The sequence below is a fragment of the Amblyomma americanum genome, chromosome 6, assembly GCF_052857255.1.
Source record: "Amblyomma americanum isolate KBUSLIRL-KWMA chromosome 6, ASM5285725v1, whole genome shotgun sequence".
NCBI lineage: Eukaryota > Metazoa > Arthropoda > Arachnida > Ixodida > Ixodidae > Amblyomma > Amblyomma americanum.
In genome coordinates this window covers 126,797,670-126,818,097 of record NC_135502.1, presented here as the reverse complement: position 1 = coordinate 126,818,097, position 20,428 = coordinate 126,797,670, and the positions used below count along the sequence as shown (strand labels likewise).

Sequence of the window (20,428 nt, the reverse complement as noted above, 5' to 3'; positions counted from 1 at the left end):
CTAAAACAACACGGACAAAAAAGGAACAGGCAGGGACGAGCGCTACGTCCAACTGTTTATTTCATGAGACCGCAAGTGCTTTATACAGTGGTCAAAGGCTACTACTATGACATGGCAGAAGACTGTACATGCGCGATAAAAAAGCGCAGCTGCCGAGATTGACAGAACCAGAAAACATGTGCACGATTACGGTCATACACTGAGGAATGCGAGTTCTTTTTTTGGACAATGAAATGGAAGGAGCGCCGACACAAATGCTTCCCAGTGATGCTATTTTCTGTGCTTCGATAATCTCTCGGGTAAGTTGATCATGACTACGTCCGATAATATAACACTGATTTAACAATGGAGCACTGTTCCAGCGCTTACTGCAGTGAATAGCTAGGTTGTTTCCGGACGAATTTCTAACATTATTGTTGTGCTTGCATAGCCGGTCGTTGAGACAACAGCCTGTTGGTCCAACATACTTTTTGCCACAAGATAGAGGGATGCAGTAAACGACACAGTCAATACAGTTCACGTACGCAGTTTGGTGTTTGATGCTACATGTTTGTTTGACCGAGGGGTAGGGCTTCATCAGCTTGCAAAGCTTTTTGAGCTTATGAGGGGCCGTAAGCAGACAGCAGACGTAAGAGTTATGTTTACGCGGATATCGTGAACTATCTAGTTTACTACTCCAGCTTTGGAGACGCACAGCTATTTCACCAGCAGTCGGGTGAGAAGCCTGTCTGCGATGCGTCTACGAGACAAAAAGCTCGGCCTCGGTGCGCCGCTTTATCTGCCGTCATTGCTCGCGGCGATCCGAACCGGCTTGCCTTGTGCTGTGGCGAAGAGTGGCCGAGAAAGATGCAGCGACGGAGCCCAGTCTCGGTTTGTGTTGTCAAACAAATCGGATGACGTCCCGCGAATCAAAAACATTCACTTCTTCAGCATGTAGTCCTTGCTTCCCGCGTTTTCGTAAACATTTAGTTCACTGCACAAGCCTCTTTCTTACCTGCTACCAAGTGTGCTCCGCACAATTAAATTGGGGTTCTCGGGGTGAAAATCGGCTTGCTTAGTGCGAGCCAGCCACACCCTCACCGATTTGTACCGAGTGTATTGAGCGCTCGCAGTTGCCTTCGATGATGTTAGGAATGCGGAAAAAGTTCATGATAATCAGCTCCTTCCACCTGGAGCTGTCGGTATGCGGTCAAAGCAGCCAACGACATCACACACCGTTTTGAAACTGCTGATGGACACGACAATATGTGGGGTTGACAGAGGCGGCTTTAAGCTAGAGGCGGTCCGGCAGTGGTTTGGCAGCATGGCCGACTACCACCTGTCGTTTTTATTTTGTTTATTTTGCATTCACGTCCATACACCGTTATTTTGAGAGCTGATCTTCATACTTTTCGGCATCCAGCGGTGAGTACCTATATATTTGTGCACTAATCCGATAATTGGTCATGGCGCAGGAGCACTGGCACCAGGCACAGGTTGTTGGAGCAAGGTTCATTCGGTGGCCAAAACATCCGATCTATACGTGCACATTCAACCCCGTGATAGTTTTTATTGGTGATGCGATCGTGGTTCGGGGCCGACGAATTCTCCGCATGGGGACGAGAGAGAGACGAGACGGTAAAGAAATAGGGTTCGGATGAGGGTACGTGCTCAACGTACGCGTTCGTTACTTCCGGTCACAAAGAAGGAACTCCGGTAAAACTTAACACCTTTTTTAATTGGCCGAATGGTAAAAGAAGAAAACTTTACAGCGAGGTTGGAAGCACGGTCTTTCTGTTGAGCGTCCCGTCCTTCGATGCCGGTCCCAGCCCTCCTTTCTCCCCTTTCCGGCGCCGTTCCCGCCTTCTCCCCACCTCGTACAGCAAGAGTTCCTGGAAAGCGGCGACAGGCAACCGAGCCGCCCTCGCAGCCCGGTTCGGGCAGGGATGGCTGCGGGATCCCCATTCGGGCGCACGCACGCACACACACAACGTTCCTTTTGTCTTGAGTTCGCTGGCCGAGGATATCGCGTGCCGTCTCTTCTTTTTGTCCCCGACAGTCTATTCACGACCCTCGGGAAAACCGGTTTTCTGGGCTGTGGGGAGAACGTGGGGGAGCTAAATCCTGAACTTTTTCCCGTACTACGAGCACAGTCCAGTGCCCATTGTGGCGGCGCCCGTGGACCTCTTTCTCATAAGGTCTTCCCCGCCGGCATGCCTGGGCGGAGCGCTTGTCAATGCCACATAACATTAGGAGATGTGGCCCAGGCCCCACTTCCGTCAAGAGAGGAGGTGCACTGGTTAAGTGCTGGACTAATCCGCCACTTTATAGCCGCAGTTGAGTTTCTCCTTCAGACTACGCCAGTTGCGATCCCCTTCAGGTGGCGATGAGAGGAAACACCTTGTTGATGGTGAAAGCGGGGTTTCTTGATGACCCGGCGGTTCTAACTTGCAAACATTAACGTTACTCGAGGAAAGGAGAAGGTTGACCATTTATTTACAACATAAATAAAACAAGAAACGAGCAAGGAGAAGACTATTTACAACGTGATTAAACCGTTGATCAGACGAATTCAGCCCTGGTTCAAGCCAGAGCGCTTACATTTAACCCCCCTGTCTCCGCCCTTAGCGGGGACAGCAACCAATAAGTTTTCAGTCGACCCTCCTCACCAATCAGTGGTGAGGGAAAGGAAAATAAGGCTTCCGTCATCTAATCACACATTGGCAGATTGGGGAAAGAATATTGACTAAACAATGGTCGGGGAAAGGAAAGCCAAAACTCAGCAATTCCATCGGCCAGCCAGACACTTGAGAAAGGAGAGGTTGCAACCAAACCCACAAACAGCACATACACCACTACCATTTCACCACGGCACAGCAGTTACTGCATTCCTAACATTGTCATCTGTCTTCTCTTTCGCACACGTGCATGCGAGACAAACGTATGCCGACGAGACGATCACTCGAAGTTCTTTACAGAAAAAAAAAAAGAAGACAGTGGTCAGGGGAAGAATTCGCTTCATGGTCACTTATCCCTCCCAGGCGCCTCTCCAGCATGCCCGAAGCTCGGCAACCGCTTGGCTCCACACACATGTGGACAGCCGTACCTGCCTCTTCAATACGGGTTATGCCTTTGAAGACACGAAGAACACAATGGCTTTCGCTGCAAGAAGGGGAGACTGGGACAGGACGGGTCCCTTTGTTGGGGACATGCTGATCACAATACAGCCACCACCGACTCCACTGGTGCGGCATTCCTCGCGAACACGAGACCAACTGGCTCCACCGAAAGGTCGGCGAACTTCACAGCCCCTATGACGAAGTCGTGGTTCCAGGAAACATCTGGTCCCGCCGAACAAAGAGATCTAGAAGTGGCAGAAACTGGCCACCGCTATTAGCTTCGGGGAAGTCCTTTGTCGCCACGATCTTCGAAGATCGCGTCTCGATGCGTGCACGCCGGCAGGTAGCCAGGCGCGGCTCAATCCATTTCAGCAGAAGGGAGGAAACATCTCCTTGACCGTATGCGGCGATGTGATATGCAGAGTATCTTTTCTGTCCTCAAAGAAACACCTCCGAAGGTGGCCGCTTTTCGATGGAGGCGAAATATGCAAAAAACACCGTTTTTAGTGCGGTGCACGTTTAAAAACCCTGTAGGTAGTCGAAATGAATCAGCAGCCCTCCACTACGACATCCCTCATAGCCGCCCCCCCGCATTTTTCGCACCTGCTGCACCGTGTTGGTGGCAGCCTCGGTGGTTACGGCGTTCAGCTTGTGAGCACGCGGATCAAATCGCAGCTGCTTTTCGATGAAAGGCGAAATGCATAAGACGCCCGTGTGCGATGCATGTAAGTCAATTAGTCATAAAACTTTAATATCGGTGCAGGTAGCGATGGGTTCTATCGACCCGCACCAGACGGCCCTCAGTCATTGCTGAAGGCGACCTCTTGGGCTCATGCTGTGACACGGTGTCCAGCAGGGTCTCCCACTTTTGCGAAGCTACAAGCTTCTGCAGTTCTTCGGGCGCTGTGTCTGCGGGGCGGTCCCAAAAGATGTGTTCCATAGTGGCTCTCTGGCCACACTTTGAGCAGTCAGGTATGAATTCGTCTGGGTTGATCTGGTGCATTCTTACCTGGTTTGGAGATGTCTCCATCCAACCTCTTGAGCTTTGGCGAGACTTTTGTCAGGTAGCGATAGCGTCCGTCTGGCACGTAAATAATCTTGGGCCGAAATTAATCTGGCGCCTCTCTTCCTTCTTCTCTCGCATCGCGGTTCAGCAGTACCGCGTAAATGCTCAAGAAATATTATTAGCGAGTTGGGTTGGGAAACTTGCGAACGAAGGGCGACTGCGCGAAGCTTCGTCGAGCTGCTGCAGAAGACGATGCGCGGCACTGTTCGGCGTTTCTGGGCGGTGATGTGGCCGTTGATAGCGCGCCGTATCGGCGGTGAATCAGAGCAGCCAGGGGCGCGGGATCAACCGCGCAGTGACGCACGCCCTTCTATGTTTGCGCCGAATCGCTCCTTCTAAAGGCCATCGAAGCCTTGAGTGAATGTGGAGGTTTTGGTTGGTTCAGTTGTAGCAGTGGGGTGCTGGCGCCGTCTGAGCGGGTGCGAAAAAGAGCTGAAACGGCACCTCTCTGGTCACCCTACACTGATGTTAATATGCGTTGTGTCAAAGGCAAGGCGCCGGTCGTTGAATCATTGGCGATGAAACATGAAGCGCTCCTAACGTCCAAAGCCAGGGACGTTTTCGCAAAGACTGCGCTATCTCATCTTCCACGATTGTGGCAGGAGGAATCCGTACGGTACAGCGAAATTTTCCATGCGTTTACTGAGCATATACAGCTTTTTGCTTGCACCCGAACAAAAACAACATGCAGGTGGTGCATTTGGTGAACTAGTGGCAATAACACAGCGGACCATAAGATAAGGAAAAAGGCGTGGCAGGAAGCGCTGAACATTCAAATCTATGTGGTCCCCGTTTTCTTTTTAATTAATGTTTAAAGTTTAGCGCTTCCGTCCGTGTCGTCCTCCTTTCGCTATGTGTTCTTGGGGCTGGTTCATCAAATTGAGAAAAAGGTGACCACGCGAAGCGCATTTGGACGAACGCGTCACCAATTGGCTTGATTTGCATCCCTGCTGCGTAGATTAGAGGACTGCATGTAACCCGCCGCATTCGTGAAAGCAGAATGGGTTACGAGGTTAAGGGAGCCGATGTAAGGAACAAAACTGGCTGTGAGACAGGGCAAGGAGCATAGTAAGTTTCACTCGCTGTGGACACCTCAGCTGCGCCTTGAGGGAACAGAGGGAGTGCAGCTATTGAGAGAAAGAGGCGGGCGTGTGACACAGCTGGTGAACATGAGGCAAGCATGAGGTTGAATTGCCGAGAGATACCTTGTTTTTGAATTGGGCATAATTTTTCGGCATTTTATCCGTAAATCAGGCCGACAACAAAAAGAAACCCTGGTTCTTTTTGTTTGTTTAATTCTGTCGCCAGTGTTGCACTAGCCAGATGATATCACGAGGACACGCGCAGCGAGCGAGGACGCGTAATCGACACCACAGTTAGAGGTGCACAAAATGAGCCCGTGTGCCATCCGCGTGAGCCAGAAGTTTCGGAGGGGTATATTTCTACATGCAGCACGTCGCGGCGGTTGCCTTTCCGCGAAATGCTACCTCCGCGTCTGCGGGCGCGAATGTGTGCCTCGCCCCGCCTGCAGAACAGGCTGGCTCTGCGATAAGCGCCAGTCACGCAGCGATCCGGTTGCCTTGGGCGAGGAGCGCCGAAAATCAGCACGCGTAGTTCCACGCCGCACGGCCGCGCGGCAGCTGTCGGAGAGGAAGACCTCTCTGCTGCTGCTGTTGCTGCTGCCGGGGCTTCGCGCGCAGCCCCCGGGATGGCGCCACCTCCGCGCGAGATGACTCGGCGCCATTTTATCGCTGTGTAATGCGCCGGAAAAGTCTGGGACATTTCTGGTGTATCACGGAGACGTTCGATCGCCGTTTCCCGATCGTGCGTTCTCGTGCGGGTCTCCTGCGGTTCTGCCGTCGCCCGATCGCTGCGGTTTTCGGCGTGGAGTCGGGGCTCCCCGCAAGGTTCGGCAGCGTCCGCACCGCTACCACTGGACGGGCTGGTTTTTCTCGTCGGCTGCTGCTCCGGCGACGAGGAAGTGACGGGTCCAAGGTCCTCAGCGAGCGTGATAAAGCAGGATCGGTGTGCTGCGACAGCGCTAGCCGCTGCTGCCAGCTCATCGGCGGCGCGACCGACGGCCGTCGGGAACGCGAGAGAATCCCTTGCATGGAGGCGGCACGAGTGCGGTGCGGCCGAAGGACGCTGCATGCTGTGACACCGGCGTCCGCCCAACTCGGGCCGTGTGCTGCTTGTCACGGGTCGATGTCGAGTCGATGGCGGCCCCTATGATCATCGCACATGCTGCATCGTGTGGAGTGATCGCGTAGGAAGCTGGCCGAACCGGTGTTGATCATGACTTGCGCGGAGCCGGCGGAGATACTCGTGGTGCGACCGGACATTATGTGTCTCGGTTGTTCGTCGGACGAAGAGGACGATGTCATATGCGGCACTCCGCGACCGTACTGCACGAAAAAGCGGCCGTGGTCAGGTAATGATCGCATTGACGCTTGGGAGCTCCGTTTGTTTCGCAGGCATTGCATTGGCCGGGATGGTTTGGTGCCGAACCGGAACACGTGGGTGCGCCGCGTACGGCGATCGCCCGAAGCGGTGACCGCGGAGTCGCTGCAGCGATCTTTATTTTGAGCCACTCGCGGAGATGACGTGCCGGCAAGTGGATTTCGCGAGCACTGTTTTGATAAGCCCAGTTTGGTGCCATCCGCATGCAGTTATTAATAGCACGCGCGCATGCTATCTGTTACGCCGGCTGGTGTTTGTCTCCCCGGTCCCGTACCGGCTTGTGGCTGCAAGCAGTGGAGAGGCGACTTGAAATCAAATGAACTGTGCGCGCACACACGCCACTAAACCGGCGAGGAACCGAAAAGGCGCTGAGAAGCACTATCGATCGCCGTGGCCATCGCATTTAGCGCACGTTAGTTTCGCATAGACGGCGGCCGCTACGGGTGACCGCGATCTCGCCTCAAGATCTCGCCGTTCCCGTTGAGCGGCATCCGCTTTGCAGCGGCGTTTCGCGATTGCATTTTGCGCCGAGGTCGACGTCGACCGCCGAGAGGAACCCGACCCGGCGAGAGAAGAAAGAAAAAAATGCTGACGCACTCTTATCTCTCTCCGCTCCCGCGCGTGCGCAGTCGTCCCTGCTGCTGCAGATCGCTCTGCTGGCCCGCTGCGGTCGATGACGCAGCAGCTGCCGCCGCGGCCTTGCTCACAGCCCTACTGGCCGCTGCCTGCTTGCTTGTGTCGGGTGCGGCTGCGTTCTGCTGCCGTGGGGTTAATTTTGCGAAACGTGGCTGTTCCCATTGTTCGCCTCTCTTTTTAAGCTCTGGCGTCCCCTATCAAAAAGCCTTGCAACAATGATTTGCATTCCATTTGGAAACTCTGACCTGCCAGTTGGTCTCGTCTGGTTGTGTGAATGACCCACATTTCGGCCGAAGCTCCCTGTCAAGACGTCTTCACCCATTTACGCGGGACTGGTGCTCCCCGTGCACTGCTTGGCAGGCCGGAAATGCATATTGCTGTTGGGGCATACATGGCTGTCTTCGTTTGTTCGATACACCACGCCCACGGGATTCCCAAGTTTACAACCTTTTGCTGTAATCGTGGAATGCATGGGAAGGTTGAAAGAACAGAGCGTGGGACTGAAAATTTGGGAGTAATGTGTACTTTGATCATCTCTCCAGCTTCCCTGGCAGCGTCCTCGGGATGTAAGCTTGCAGACGGTCACTTAAATGCTTCAGATCTGCAAGTGGGAAAGCTAGCAACCCAAGTGGGTTTCGGCTGTGCTAGGCATTTTCCATGCGGATGTTTCGTGGGTTGCACACAAAGGAGTATAGACACCAAGTCCTCGATGGCGTGTTTTAATGCGAAAGCATTATGTGTCTCATTAGCACAAAAGCTGCCGTCTATGGTACAAAATTCGGATCATGCAGTACTCCGGTTTACGATGTCACAACACATGTAAGCGAACATGTATAGTCATGGATGATGGAACGTAAGGTACTATGATCAATGAAAGTCATGACTCGTAGTCATTCTGCAACGCATTGACTCGGCACTTTGCAAGTAACCTAACTTTAGGTGTATAGAGTTTGTACAAATTTACATAGTCATGCCTCGTAGTCGTAGTTATTCTGCAACTTGACATGACTTGGCGCTTTAATGCTTTCGCAATCTCAATCTCACACGTAAGCAGTCTGCCGAATTTTTTTTCTTTGCAGTGATGTGCAACATAGTAAATATACATGGATCACCACGTGGTATTCGCCTGCAACTGCTAAATAATTTATAATTAGTTCTTTGATTCTGTTTCAGTTTTCAAGAGCCCAAGGTTGGTTGTGACGCAAAACTGCAATATAATCGCTGCTTCGTCGTTTTTAGTTCACTACAGCTCTAAAGCCAGCCTGCTTCAACAGCTGGAATAACAACGAATAAAAGAAGCCGCGGGCATTATATCGCAGTTTTTGCATGCCTCACTTTGCCATCACAGTCATCATTCTTAAGCATGAGGGAGGCAATTCAGTTGCAAATTTTTTAGCTGTCGTAGGCGAATACCACATGGGTGATCCGTGTAAAGTAATGCCTTATGCATCATTGTGCCTTATGCATCATTGCAAAAAATAAAACACGCAGCCGAAATTTGGTCCTTTTGCTCCTTCAAAACTGGCCACGCACACCGACTTCTGATTAGTTTTTCCGAGCTGCACAGCTTTTTTTGAAGTGCAGCAGAGGCTAGGCAGGAAAGGGAGAGGGACGGGCCTTAGTCCCCATGCCGCGGAGGGGGGGTTTTTCGTTGTTCGGGCTAGGGGTGCGGAGGGATGAACGAGACCAAGTTAGAGGGTCGGTGTGGAGTCACCAGGGCTGGGTGGGCTTAGGAGCCCAGTACGGCAAGGGGACAAAGGCCCCTTCTCCTGCCCCTTCCTGGTGCCTAGCCTCTTCTGCATTGCCGAATAGAAGTTGTGAATAGAAGTTGTCACCAAATATAATCGCTTATGCAGCCAGCACCACCGATGATAATCTAACCTGGTGAACCTAAAGTCATTGGCACTGGAGCTCTGAGAGTGACTTTAGGTGAACGGTGTATATGCATGAGCCATGCTAAAGCACAACCGAAGGAGTCCTTTGAACGCGAAAGCAATCGTTACACTTTGTGTTGGTTCATTTGTCTAACCTGACATCACCGATACGGGCGTGGGTGCAACATGGTGTTTTGAAAGACGATGCATCCGAGATTTGGTCCTCTTTGCACTGAAGGGCATGCAGTGGCGTGATGCGGCTTGTGTCAGGTAATTGACCATTTTCGGAAATTTGCAAGTCAGCTTCTCCGCAAGGCTTGTATTCCCAAGTGTTAATGGTTTGCTTCAAAATAAAAAAAGAGAAACTCGTTCCCAGACGACATTCTCGCATTCTTCTTGGAAAAGAAAAAGAGGCAGGTGTCTCCTCCGGACGGTCGCCAGTTGACTTTGAGGTGGCTGGGAGAGAGCTATCGAAAGCGTAGTACGTTGTAGGCTATAGTCGATTACAACAAGTGAAGCTCCGGACACATCCAGGACTGTTGCACAGAATTCCTCCACGACAAAAAAAGTAGTCCGTTGTTAAAACTTGTCTTATTACCTAAACATGAAGGGAATTGCAAGAAAAAAGTTTCAAGCCCTAGAATTTTGATGCCTGGGGATTTCGTTTACCGTTGTGATTGGCCAGCGGACCAATATACAGGACGCCGCGGATCGTGATCCAGTGTTGCCAACTGCTGTTAGAAGAGATGGCGGATTGTCCGCAGCGCCTCTGGAAAGCAGCTGGCGCAGGTTAAGAGGGCAGCTGCTGGTTTTCGTTTCCACGAGTAATATGCGAGGGTATCATCTCGGAATGAGACCTTTTGGTTGGAAAACAAGCCTTGCGGAGAAGCTGAGATTTCGACAGTTCACCGTTGGTTTTTTGAAGTGGCAGTTTTGCAGGCAGTGCGGCATTCAGAGGCAGGTTATGGTCTTTGCCATTACATGAAGAAAATGTAGAGAACAAGTGGAATGGGCTAAATTGAGGCACCGGTGTTTAATCAGCTCCAGATGCAGGTATAAACAGTATATGCATTGGGGCTAATTTAATCGTCCTTAGAAAAGCTAAACTTCAATAGTGACACACTACCAGAAGACACCTTTCCCGCTTGTTTTTTCCAAGTGCAGCATGATTGATTGATTGATTGATTGAAAACTTGTTTCCACCAGTATATAGGCTCCCCTACTCAGGTACGCAGGCCTGAGCAGGGGGCCGGACTCCGCAACTAAAAGCGCGCGAGAATACATTGATTCTTCACGGCCTCATCCGCCAGGCGGATGGCTTCTTTTTGGTCTTCAGGGTTTGCACTTTGAAGGAGGGACTCCCAAGCTTTGACGTCTAGGATGTTGGCCATAGCCCCAGGTGAAAAGGGGCATTCCCATATGACGTGGTCTAGTGTGCCTCTCTGTCCACAATGTTTACATTTATCGTGGTCTCTGTCATCGATCTTGAGGTGATGTAGCCATACGGGGTTGGGGCAGTTTCCAGCCTGCAGCTTTCGAAGGCTTTTGGCCTCTCCGTTGTTTAGTTGTTTGTGTGGTGTTGAGAATATTTTCCTGAGCTTGTAATATTCGCAGGTTATCGTTGTATGTGTTTAGCGTCTCCTCGTGTTCTGGGTTGTCGAGCCTTTCTGCACTCGTCCGGTAGTAGATATCTCGGGCGAGCGCGTGAGCGGCTTCGTTTCCAGACACTGATTCGTGGCCTGGGGTCCATTTGATTGTGATCTTACGTGTGATATCTCTTGATTCGAGGATTTTCTTCGCCTCGAAAGAGACTCTTCCTTTAGCTAGGTTCTATATAGCCGTTCTGCTGTCACTAATTATTATATTTGCCTTCGTGCCGACGCAGGCTAGTGCGATCGCCACTTCCTCAGCGACGTCTGCATCTCTTGTCTTTTCCGATGCCGTGATCAAGGGGGTGCCACTGCCGTTTACCACTTCCGTGATTGCAGGTCCTGACTTGCCAGTGGCTGTGTCTGTGTATGCTACAGTGTTTGGCTCTGGTTCATTCATTTCTCTTTCGATGGCCTTGGCCCTGTCTTTTTTTCGTGGTGGGTGGGACTCTTATCTCTTGGCATGGGTGAGATGCGCAAGTTGGCTCTGCATCCTTGGCTTAGGCTGGTTTTGGGATTTGGCCCTCTGTCGTGCTGGAGCTCGACCCATTCTAGGATTTGTCACCCTGTTTTGGACTGGCTGAGCCTTTCCACTTGTGTGACTCGCGTGGCTTCCGCCACTTCCTCCCTTGTATTGTGTACTCCCGTTCCCATTAATCTGGCTGTAGATGTACTGTTGGGGAGGCTGAGCGCGCTTTTTACGCTTTTTTTTTTATTACGGTATCGATTTGTTTTCTTTCTCTTGCTGTTAAGTTCAGGTAGGGTGTTGCATAGCAAACTCTGCTGATTATGTATGCCTGTACTAGCCTTAGTAAGCTCTTTTCTTTGAGTCCCCTGTTTTTGAGGGACACTCTTCTGATAAGGCCAGTGACTTGTACAGTATATCCTTGTAGTTTGTGGATTAGGGAGCCGTTTTTGCTGTCCGCTTGAATAATGAGGTCGAGGATCCTGATCTGGCTCACCATGGGTACTTGTTGGCTGTCTACTATGATGTTGAAACTTGGTTTTTCCTTCTTACTTGTGTAGACTAGTAGTACTGATTTGTGCGGCAAGCACTTGAGTCCTATTTTGGCTGCGTACTCCGTAACTGCTTTGGCCGCGTGCTGTAGTTTCTGTTGTATTTCCGCGTCCGAGCCTTCGTTTAGCCAGATGTTAATGTCATCGGCGTAGAGGCTGAACTTGATGTCCGGGATTATTTTGAGCAGAGACGGGAGATTGATCATTGCTATGTTGAAAAGCAAGGGGGAGAGTACCAATCCTTGTGGTGTGCCTCTGCCTTTTGTCTTGATTGGAGATACAGCCTCTAGGAATTTTAGCTTGAGCCTTCTCTCTGAGAAGATGCTACTTATGTAGGCAAAGGTTTTTGCGCTGACATTCATACCCTCAAGTTTCTTGAGAATTGCATCATGTCTGACGTTGCCAAGGCCTTTGTGAGGTCCAAGCCTAGTATGGCCTTGGTGTCCTTAGTCTTTCTTTTGTCTATGATGTCGTGTTTTAGCCTCAGCATGACATCCTGTGTGCTGAGGAGTCTTCTGAAGCCAACCATTTCATGGGGCCAGAGTCTCTCGGTCTCCGTGCAGTTGGCGAGTCTTGTATGGATGACCTTTTCCATCAGTTTCCCTAGACACGAGGTGAGGGATATAGGTCTCAGGTTTTCTAGTTTCTGTGGTTTTCCAGGCTTGGGAATAAATATAACATCCGCTGATCTCCATTGTGGGGGAAGCTCTCCCCTTTCTCATACTTTCTGCATGATGTGCAGGATGAGAACTGTGCAGGCGAGGCGTACTAGACCGTGTGGTCTGGATCGTGAGACTGAGCCTAGTCTGAATCCTTCGTGGGCCATTTATTCACCAGGGTGGTTTGCACAAATCACCTGTATATAGTGTGGTTGGAAGTTACCGCTTCATTGTTCCGCCTCGTGATTTGGTAGCCGGCTTGTTGAATGCATAGGTAGAGGTGCGCGCCGGTAGGTGCTGCGTGGTTTATTCGGGAGCATCTTTTTGCACACGATGGCTTCATTCTGCGCCGTTCGCACCTTCTCGGGTCTCTCGGCAGTGAAGGTCTCGCAGGACACAGAAGAAGGATCGTAAGGACCTTCGTGCTCGGCACTGTACTAAGGCATGGCTTCTTCAGTGGTTTGAACTGAATGCGAGCTCTTCGGGTTACTCACGCGGCTACCTTGGTGCTTGCAAGGGCAAGGGAGTGCTTTTGTGGTGCACCAAGATGAGATAGAGGAGAAACGGCTTTTTTGTCCAGGTCTGCACCACCTCAGGGGTCTTGAGGCTTAACCCGACGCACACACAGCGCTACGGGTTCTGCTTGGTACTTTCTGCGAGTGGAGTGCTTTTGCTTTCTGTTGCTTATCGGCCTTCCCGCCGGTGCTGAGATAACGTTGAGGGGGGGAAAAAATAGCGGTGGCAGCTGCCATCTTGGTGTGGATTCTATTTGCGTATTTGTCCAGCTGCCGCGATTGGTGTCACGCGACGGCCGTTGGGTAGCACGTGTGCCACTTCGTGCCAGTCTGCCTGTTTTCTCCCCTGGAGGCCTTTGTCACGCGTTGTTACCGCAACGCTTTGTCACGGGCACACGGGGCGTATAGAGCCTTGAGTCGAAGATAGGCATGCTTTCCGAGGTGGGCGCTGATCGAAGGCTCCAGCGATGGGAAGTCTGCCTTTGGCGTCCTGTCTGCATGTCGTCTGCGCAGATTGGGCCTACAAACGAAGAAGCAGACGTAATAGTGCCCTGCGGGCCGAACGCTCCTTAAACCTGACCACAGCGCGAAAGACTGCTACACGCAGGGACACAAGCACGGCAGAGAAGCCGCTGCCATCGAATTTTGTGTGGCTTGCCTTCCGATTGTTGTGAGGAAAATGCCGGCATTGCCAGCGCTTGGATAACCCAGCATTTTTAGGCTGTTCTAGAACATTCGACAGGTACGCCAACCGGTAATTGCTCGGTGTGTTTGCTCCGGGAGCACGCGTAAGGTTAATTGAAGACGGCTTATATGGAGCTGTGGCCGTTGGGCTGATGGTAAACGCTATTGTTTGTGGCCGTTTCTGTTCGCTTGTTTTTCCACCATCCGATTCCTGAGGTCGCGAGCCAGCTGGCCAGGATCGGTGCTGTCCTTCGACGCGTGCGCAGCTTAGCGTTAGCGCTCGAGTTCAGCCTGCGTTGCGGGTCCCCGCGTCGTCGGAGTGCGATGTTTCCTGCCCCTGCAGTCGATGCGGGGCTGTCCGCAGCGGTGCACGCTTTGGGACTCACGTGCGCTGTTTCGTTTCTCTTTATTTTTGAGGGGAGATTGGGAGGGAGGGGCGTGACATCGGACCGCGAAGCAAGCAGCGGCTGGGGACGGCCTGCTTATCGCGTGCTTGCACAAGCGTTAGGCATATGGCAGGGGAGGCCGAAAACGGCGGGTGTTATCGGCGGGTCGCCCGCGGGGTCCGACGTGACTTGCTGCTCGTTTGCGATGGCTTCGTGCAGTGTGCGCCTGCAGGAGCGACGGCGCTCCCCCCAGATAAAGGACGCGCCAGCCCGCGGCCGCCAGCATCTACAAAAAGGGCACGCATATCGTCGGGAACTTTCTGTCCCGTCCACGCATTCCCTTGCTTGAGCGAGATGAAGTGGTTGGTGCAGTGGACAGAATGGGACGCCAGAAGAGTGAGATGAACTTTACTGAATGAATAAATACGATATGAGCTTCTACTGGGCGGACTCCTGAACAGGGACTCCGGAACTTTTTTTCGAGTGGGAAGGGGGGGGGCACGTCTTAGAGTTTTTGTTGTTTGTTTATTCCATGTTTTATGAAATGCTTATTCAGTTTTATTTACTTTTGTTTATATGTTCTACTTCGCTGTTCAAAAGTGTTTTTGTAAATTGAAAATCTTAAATTGAAATGGGCAACTTTCTATATGTAAAGATGTACACTTGAGGTGTGATCTGCTGCATTAAAAACGTTTGTTCGTACTGTTTAAATGCTAGTAATCATGCTCATTAACGGAGCTCAGTCAATTAACAATTTCAGTGTGGGACGTGATTGGTTTACGTTACTGGAATTAAGGCTGCCTATGAAGCCAACGAGCTCAGCCCCACTATGCTTTACATTTATAACGTCCTAAAGTTGAAGCGTTGTCATGGAATCTGATCTGAGTGCAAGAAGTTGGAGGCTTGGAGAGGGGGGGGGGCGCTGCCTGCTCTAGAGAAATGTTGGGGGGGAGGGGCAACCCCCCCCCCCCCCCCCCCCCCCCCCCCCCCCCCCCCCCCCCCCCCCCCCCCCGTTCCGGAGTCCTTGCTCCTGGAGTCCTAGCCATGCACTGTGCAGCCACCCCTCCCATGTGGCACCTGTGGAACACCAAAAGCATATCCTTGCAGGTACCAGCACAAAAGGGTCCTCTCCCAGGATATTTTTTTAAAATTCTGGTCACCATAGTGGTCAGTCTCAATGTTGAAGTGCAAATATGTAGAAAAGTACCCTAAGGTGAAGCCTTGGTTGAATGGGAAGTGGGGTATGGATTTAGGTTTTGAAAAACATTTTTCGCCAACGATCTTTTCAGGTTGCACGGAGGCCCAGCATAGATTAATTGGCATAATCTCCACATTCATGTGTCATTGCTTGACATAATGCATGTACTATCCTGTGGGTCTCATTTTAAGCGGGGCCTTCTAAACACATCAGCTGGAATAGTAAAGGCAGCATTCAGATGGTACGAGACGCAATATCTGCTGGAAACATTCTACTGCTGCATGTGAAGCGCTAGAAAAATTGGCCGTTGGTGTATACAGTTCGGTTATTTGTTGTTGTCATTGTGTGCTGCTTCATTGCAGCTGTCTGTAATTCTGTATAGTAGCAGGTCATTGCATATTATCACTTGCTGGTATTTGAGCAAAGATGTAATGAACATTTAGAGTAAAAAGAAAGAAGCATGTGGCATGTTACTGAATGCTGATGCATAATTTGTAGTGCTGAAAGAGAACCCATCTAATACAGTGCAGAAGAAAAAGACAGATGCACAATTTGTATGGCATTGCAGTACCAGGCACTTAAAAAATATTTAGTGTCAAAGGTTCTGCAGTGCCTTCCTTTACATTCTGAAATGGCTTTCTAAAAACATTTCGCTCTTGTAATTTTTTTTATGTGATGTTTGTCTTAGATTTATGCTTGCTGCCCGTAAGGAAATGTATTGAGGCAAGCTCTTGTACCTACCCACTTTTTTTCTTCATGAGACAAAATTGTGCAGTGTAGCTGTTGACCGGCACAAACAGGTATTTATCTTCTGATGCTCACCCAACCATTTGAGCTCGGATAGCCATGGGAAGTTCACATTAGTAATCATAACTGCATTTTTGCGCACCTCTGTGCACTGGCAGCTGATGGGAAATAAAACTCTACTGCATCCTTCTCCTCGGCGAATTGCATTTCTGATTGGTTTGTGCGTGGGCTACTTGAGTCATAGCTGTAGAACAGGAACAAATCATATGGACTGTAGTCTGGTACAGTTTAAGAATGAAGCAGGTGTCATTTAGGGGAGGGTCTTCCCCCAGCCAATGACGACGACCCATCATCATGACGTCTCAAGCTTGCTGGCAGCTTCAAGGTGACAAATTGTGATGTCGTTACAGTGGGTCAACACCATTGGCTAGAGAGCCTCAAGTGAGGGACGTTCACTGCTCTCTTCTTGAGCTGTATCCAACTATAGGGCTGGTAAAGGGGAAGGAATTGGGTAGTGTTTCACAGCTAATTAAGCCTAGCGGTGCTTGCCGTATGGTAGAACACTGGGCCCAGGCACCTTCTGTAAACTGTTGCTCAACCTTGCAAACTTCATTGTTTCTCCGCAGTGTCCTCTGTGCCGTATCCAGTCCAGCTGTCTGTGGCTGAAGACCGCATGGACAACAGCAGCGACACGGGTGTGTCATCAATGGGCTCCGAACGTGTTCCGTCACTGTCCGAGGAACATGTGAGTCTTGCTTCATTGTTTTGTCGTCCAACTTGCTGCTAACTTGCTATAGGGAGAGCCACTTACCTCGTCTTGTTTTTTTCCTTTGTTGTGTGTGTACCATTTATAAATCATCTCTTGTTGGACAACTGTGCTGCACTTAACTGCTTCTTCCAACTATTAGGAAGTCCCCACATGATGTTTACTCTTCATGTGCCGGTTCAGATTCTGATAATCACATGTCATAGGCATAAAGCTCAATGAACAATGTATGCATACTTTGTGTTATTTTGTGTAATACTGAAAAAGGACTACCAAGTGTTACTTGTAATTTCATTTCATACTCTGAGTGGAGAATGTAACGCTACTTTGTGCTCGTTTTATGATGAAGTGCGGTTGCCCATGTCTAGGAATGGCTGGATTCCTGCTCTGAGTCATCCTCATCACATGCTGATGCTGAGAGTGATGCCAAACGACTTCTGGAAGTTGCCCAGAAGAAGTACAAGCTGTTTGGACGTCGACCAGGCTTGGTGAGTAAGGGTGCCTGCTCCCAAACTCAACCCCTAAACTGCCTGCACATCCACTGGTGCTGGCAAGTACCAGTTTGCTGAGTCTTTTTGCAATGAAAAGTACAGTTGGACTTTCTGTGCTCACTTCTCTTTTCCTGACAGTGCCTGGGTGTGATTGTAGTTGCATAAAAAACAGCATGCTCAAAAACAAATATGTCCTGGTAAAATACTATGAATGTATTTCCATTTGTTAGCAAACAGCTACAACTTCCTATTCACTGTTCAGACTTCAGCTCCTAAACAGCTCTGTATTTGCCATGGATGCCTTGAGCATCAGTTTGATACATTTGAATGGACAATCGACTGTCCCGAAAAGTGGCATTCCCTCTGCTTAGCAAGTTGATCTACCGAGTCTGCAGTGTTTGAGGCCATGCAGCCAGACTGCAGTGACAAAATTTAGGTGCTGAGTTGAGTATGTTTTGGTAGTGGCACTCATATACCTGTCATTGATGGCTGTTCTAGAGGCATTTTGTCTTGCAAGCGAAGGCCACTTATGCAGTTGTGCCGAATGGCGCGAGTCTGCTGGGAATAATAATCCTCAGTGATCGGAGTTGTGCTCTGGATCGTGGTATCTTTATGCGATGGGGGTTGTCATTTGCTTTTAGCAACAGTTATGACTCCCCTGGATTGAATGGTAAAAGGCAGCAACCATGACACAGGTTTTCTGGTCTACGCTTTGGTCTCCCCCTCTGTGCACAGAGGCTGTGCTCTCTCTGAACTGGTAGCCCTGCATGAAAATAGGCGCACAAAATGCTGTTGCACAGCCTCTGTTTTGCTTGCCCCCGAATCGTTCAAGTTTCTTAGGACTGCCTCACACTGACAGAGTTTATCGTTGCTGGGGATCAATAGCATCCGGTGAAACATCATTTTAGTGCTGTGCTTAACTTCATTACTTCCTGCAAGCTTTCAGATGTCCAGCTCTTGTTCTGTCTTCCTTCTCTCTCAAGATGCATAATAGTGCTCAGTTATTTAGGCAGTGCCCTTTGACACCAGGATTTTTGTATCCAGACATGAGAGGCTAACTGATCAGTTGTGTGTGTGATAAGTATATGCATTCAAATCTGGCTGCAGAAAATATGTTCCAAGGTTTTATGAAAATTATTGCAGCCTTGATCATTATATGGTGCATAATAATAAATAATAATAATAATTGGTTTTTGGTGGAAAGGAAATGGCGCAGTATCTGTCTCATATATTGTTGGACACCTGAACCTTGCCGTAAGGGCAGGGATAAAGGAGGGAGTGAAAGAAGAGAGGAACAAATAGGTCCGTAGTGGAGGGCTCCGGAATAATTTCGACCACCTGGGGATCTTTAACGTGCACATAGCGTTTTTCCTCCATAAAAACGCAGCCGCCGCGGTCGGGTTCGAACCCGGGAACTCCGGATCAGTACTCGAGCGCCCTAACCACTGAGCCACCGCGGCGGGGCATTATATGGTGCAGGAGAATTATATTATACTTGGATACAAGTCATGAGGGCAGCAAGCGAATCCCTCAAAGGACGTCCTCTGCCCAATGGCGTTGACCGAATGTCATGACATCGCGTTTAATTGCATTACACGGAGGTACTTGCCAGTCACCTGAGATTTCACGCTTTACTTGTGGGCAACTTTTTATGGGAATGCGGCAGAGGCTAGTGAAGAAAGGGAAGAAAACAATCCTCTGTCGCTGTCCAAGGGAGTGGGTTTTGTTTGGGCTAGGGGTGCAGAGAGGTGAAGGAGGAAGTTGGAGAGAGCGGGTGCGGGGTCGCTAGTGCTGAGGACCCCACGGCACGGGGGCAAAGGGCTGCCTCCTTCGCTTTCCTGCCTAGCCTCTGCTGCAGTGCCATAAGAAGTTGTCCCCGAGTATAGCGTTAAACCACAGGTGACTGGCAAGTCCCTCAGTGGGAAATTGCTATCACTATTATGTACACAGGAAAATTGGAAGATGTGCAAGAGATTCAAGCACTGGAGCCCAAAGCCGAGAGTAGCTTATGCACAAGCTAGTTGCAAAACTGGTTTTGTTTCGTCGCCTAGGCTACTATTAAGGGGGGACGCGGCTTTGAAAGTAAAAAAATTACCAGAAATTTTTTTTTATATAATTGTATTATGATTGTAATGGGGTCCCCAAGTTTTATTGCTGAAATCTACCGGGAAGCACTCTAAAAAGATTTTTTGTGTACCGGGCGGCTGTGCATCGTGGGGAAATACTTAATCGGCATTTTTCTCCATTTCGGTTCTCTGACTACGTGCTCACCTTATGGGGGAGATTTCATCACAACTATTTTATCTATTTTGACCCCGCTTGTTTTGTTGTATTCCTAGGATTGTAGTGCAGGTCAGAACATTTTTTCAAATTTGTGAATTTTAAATTTCCAGTATGAAGTTTTCTTCTCACTCTAGATATGTCACTTGGACAAAGTATCACAAAAATTAAATGCCAAATTTTGTACTTTGCAATAAAAAACAACAAATTTTAAAGGGTGTGCGAATATTGAAATTTTCGAATACGAATATGAAGAAAAAATGGCTTCTAATATCGAATTGAATATCTGTTCAGTACAAAAAAAAATTTCAGAAAACGTTGAGCAAGCAAACGTTGTTGCCCTTATTTTTTTTTCTTCAAAATAGTGTATGGTCTCTGCAACCAAAATAAACAAAACTAGACTGCCTCAGTACCATATAAAAAAACATAACGTGCACAGAAATGTATACTACTTGATTAGACAGCATAACAGTATCCAAACTATAATGAGGTCATGGAAAACAAAATCCATAAAATGACAAGACTGGCAACAAAAAAACAACATGATGACTATTAAACCTAATTCATTCGGAGTTCAAGGGACCAGAAGAAATGCCCGGTTCATCCGAAGGCCTCTGTTAATAAAATCCCCCCCCCCCCCCCCCCCCCCCCCCCCTCCCTTTCGAAAAAAAAAATGCTGCCGAAAATGCTGAAGATGCAGTAAGGCCTTATGAGGCGGCTCCATCGCGCTAACACCTGTAAGCCCGTGACGAGCCACCCGTTTTGGAGTGCTGGAAGAACACAAATGCAAGCAAGGGGCCGAGGAACACACACTGGCGTTAGAATGGTGGGACGGTTTCTAAAAAGAAATAAGCCGCGCGGATCTGGGATTGGACTATCGGCGAATGCGCGGGTCGACATTT

General features: G+C 49.7%; 1 protein-coding gene across 3 annotated transcripts in view; it reads left to right on the top strand.

The window, feature by feature from the left end:
- The window catches only part of cnc (NFE2 like bZIP transcription factor cap-n-collar), a 136,656-nt gene that overhangs the window by 100,214 nt on the left and 16,014 nt on the right, over window positions 1-20,428 (top strand). For all 3 annotated transcript variants that reach the window (XM_077627956.1, XM_077627954.1, XM_077627955.1), the window contains 2 exons: window positions 16,616-16,734; window positions 17,124-17,243. In XM_077627956.1, coding sequence (XP_077484082.1) covers window positions 16,616-16,734; window positions 17,124-17,243 — 239 coding nt within the window. The remainder of the gene's footprint in view (window positions 1-16,615; window positions 16,735-17,123; window positions 17,244-20,428) is intronic.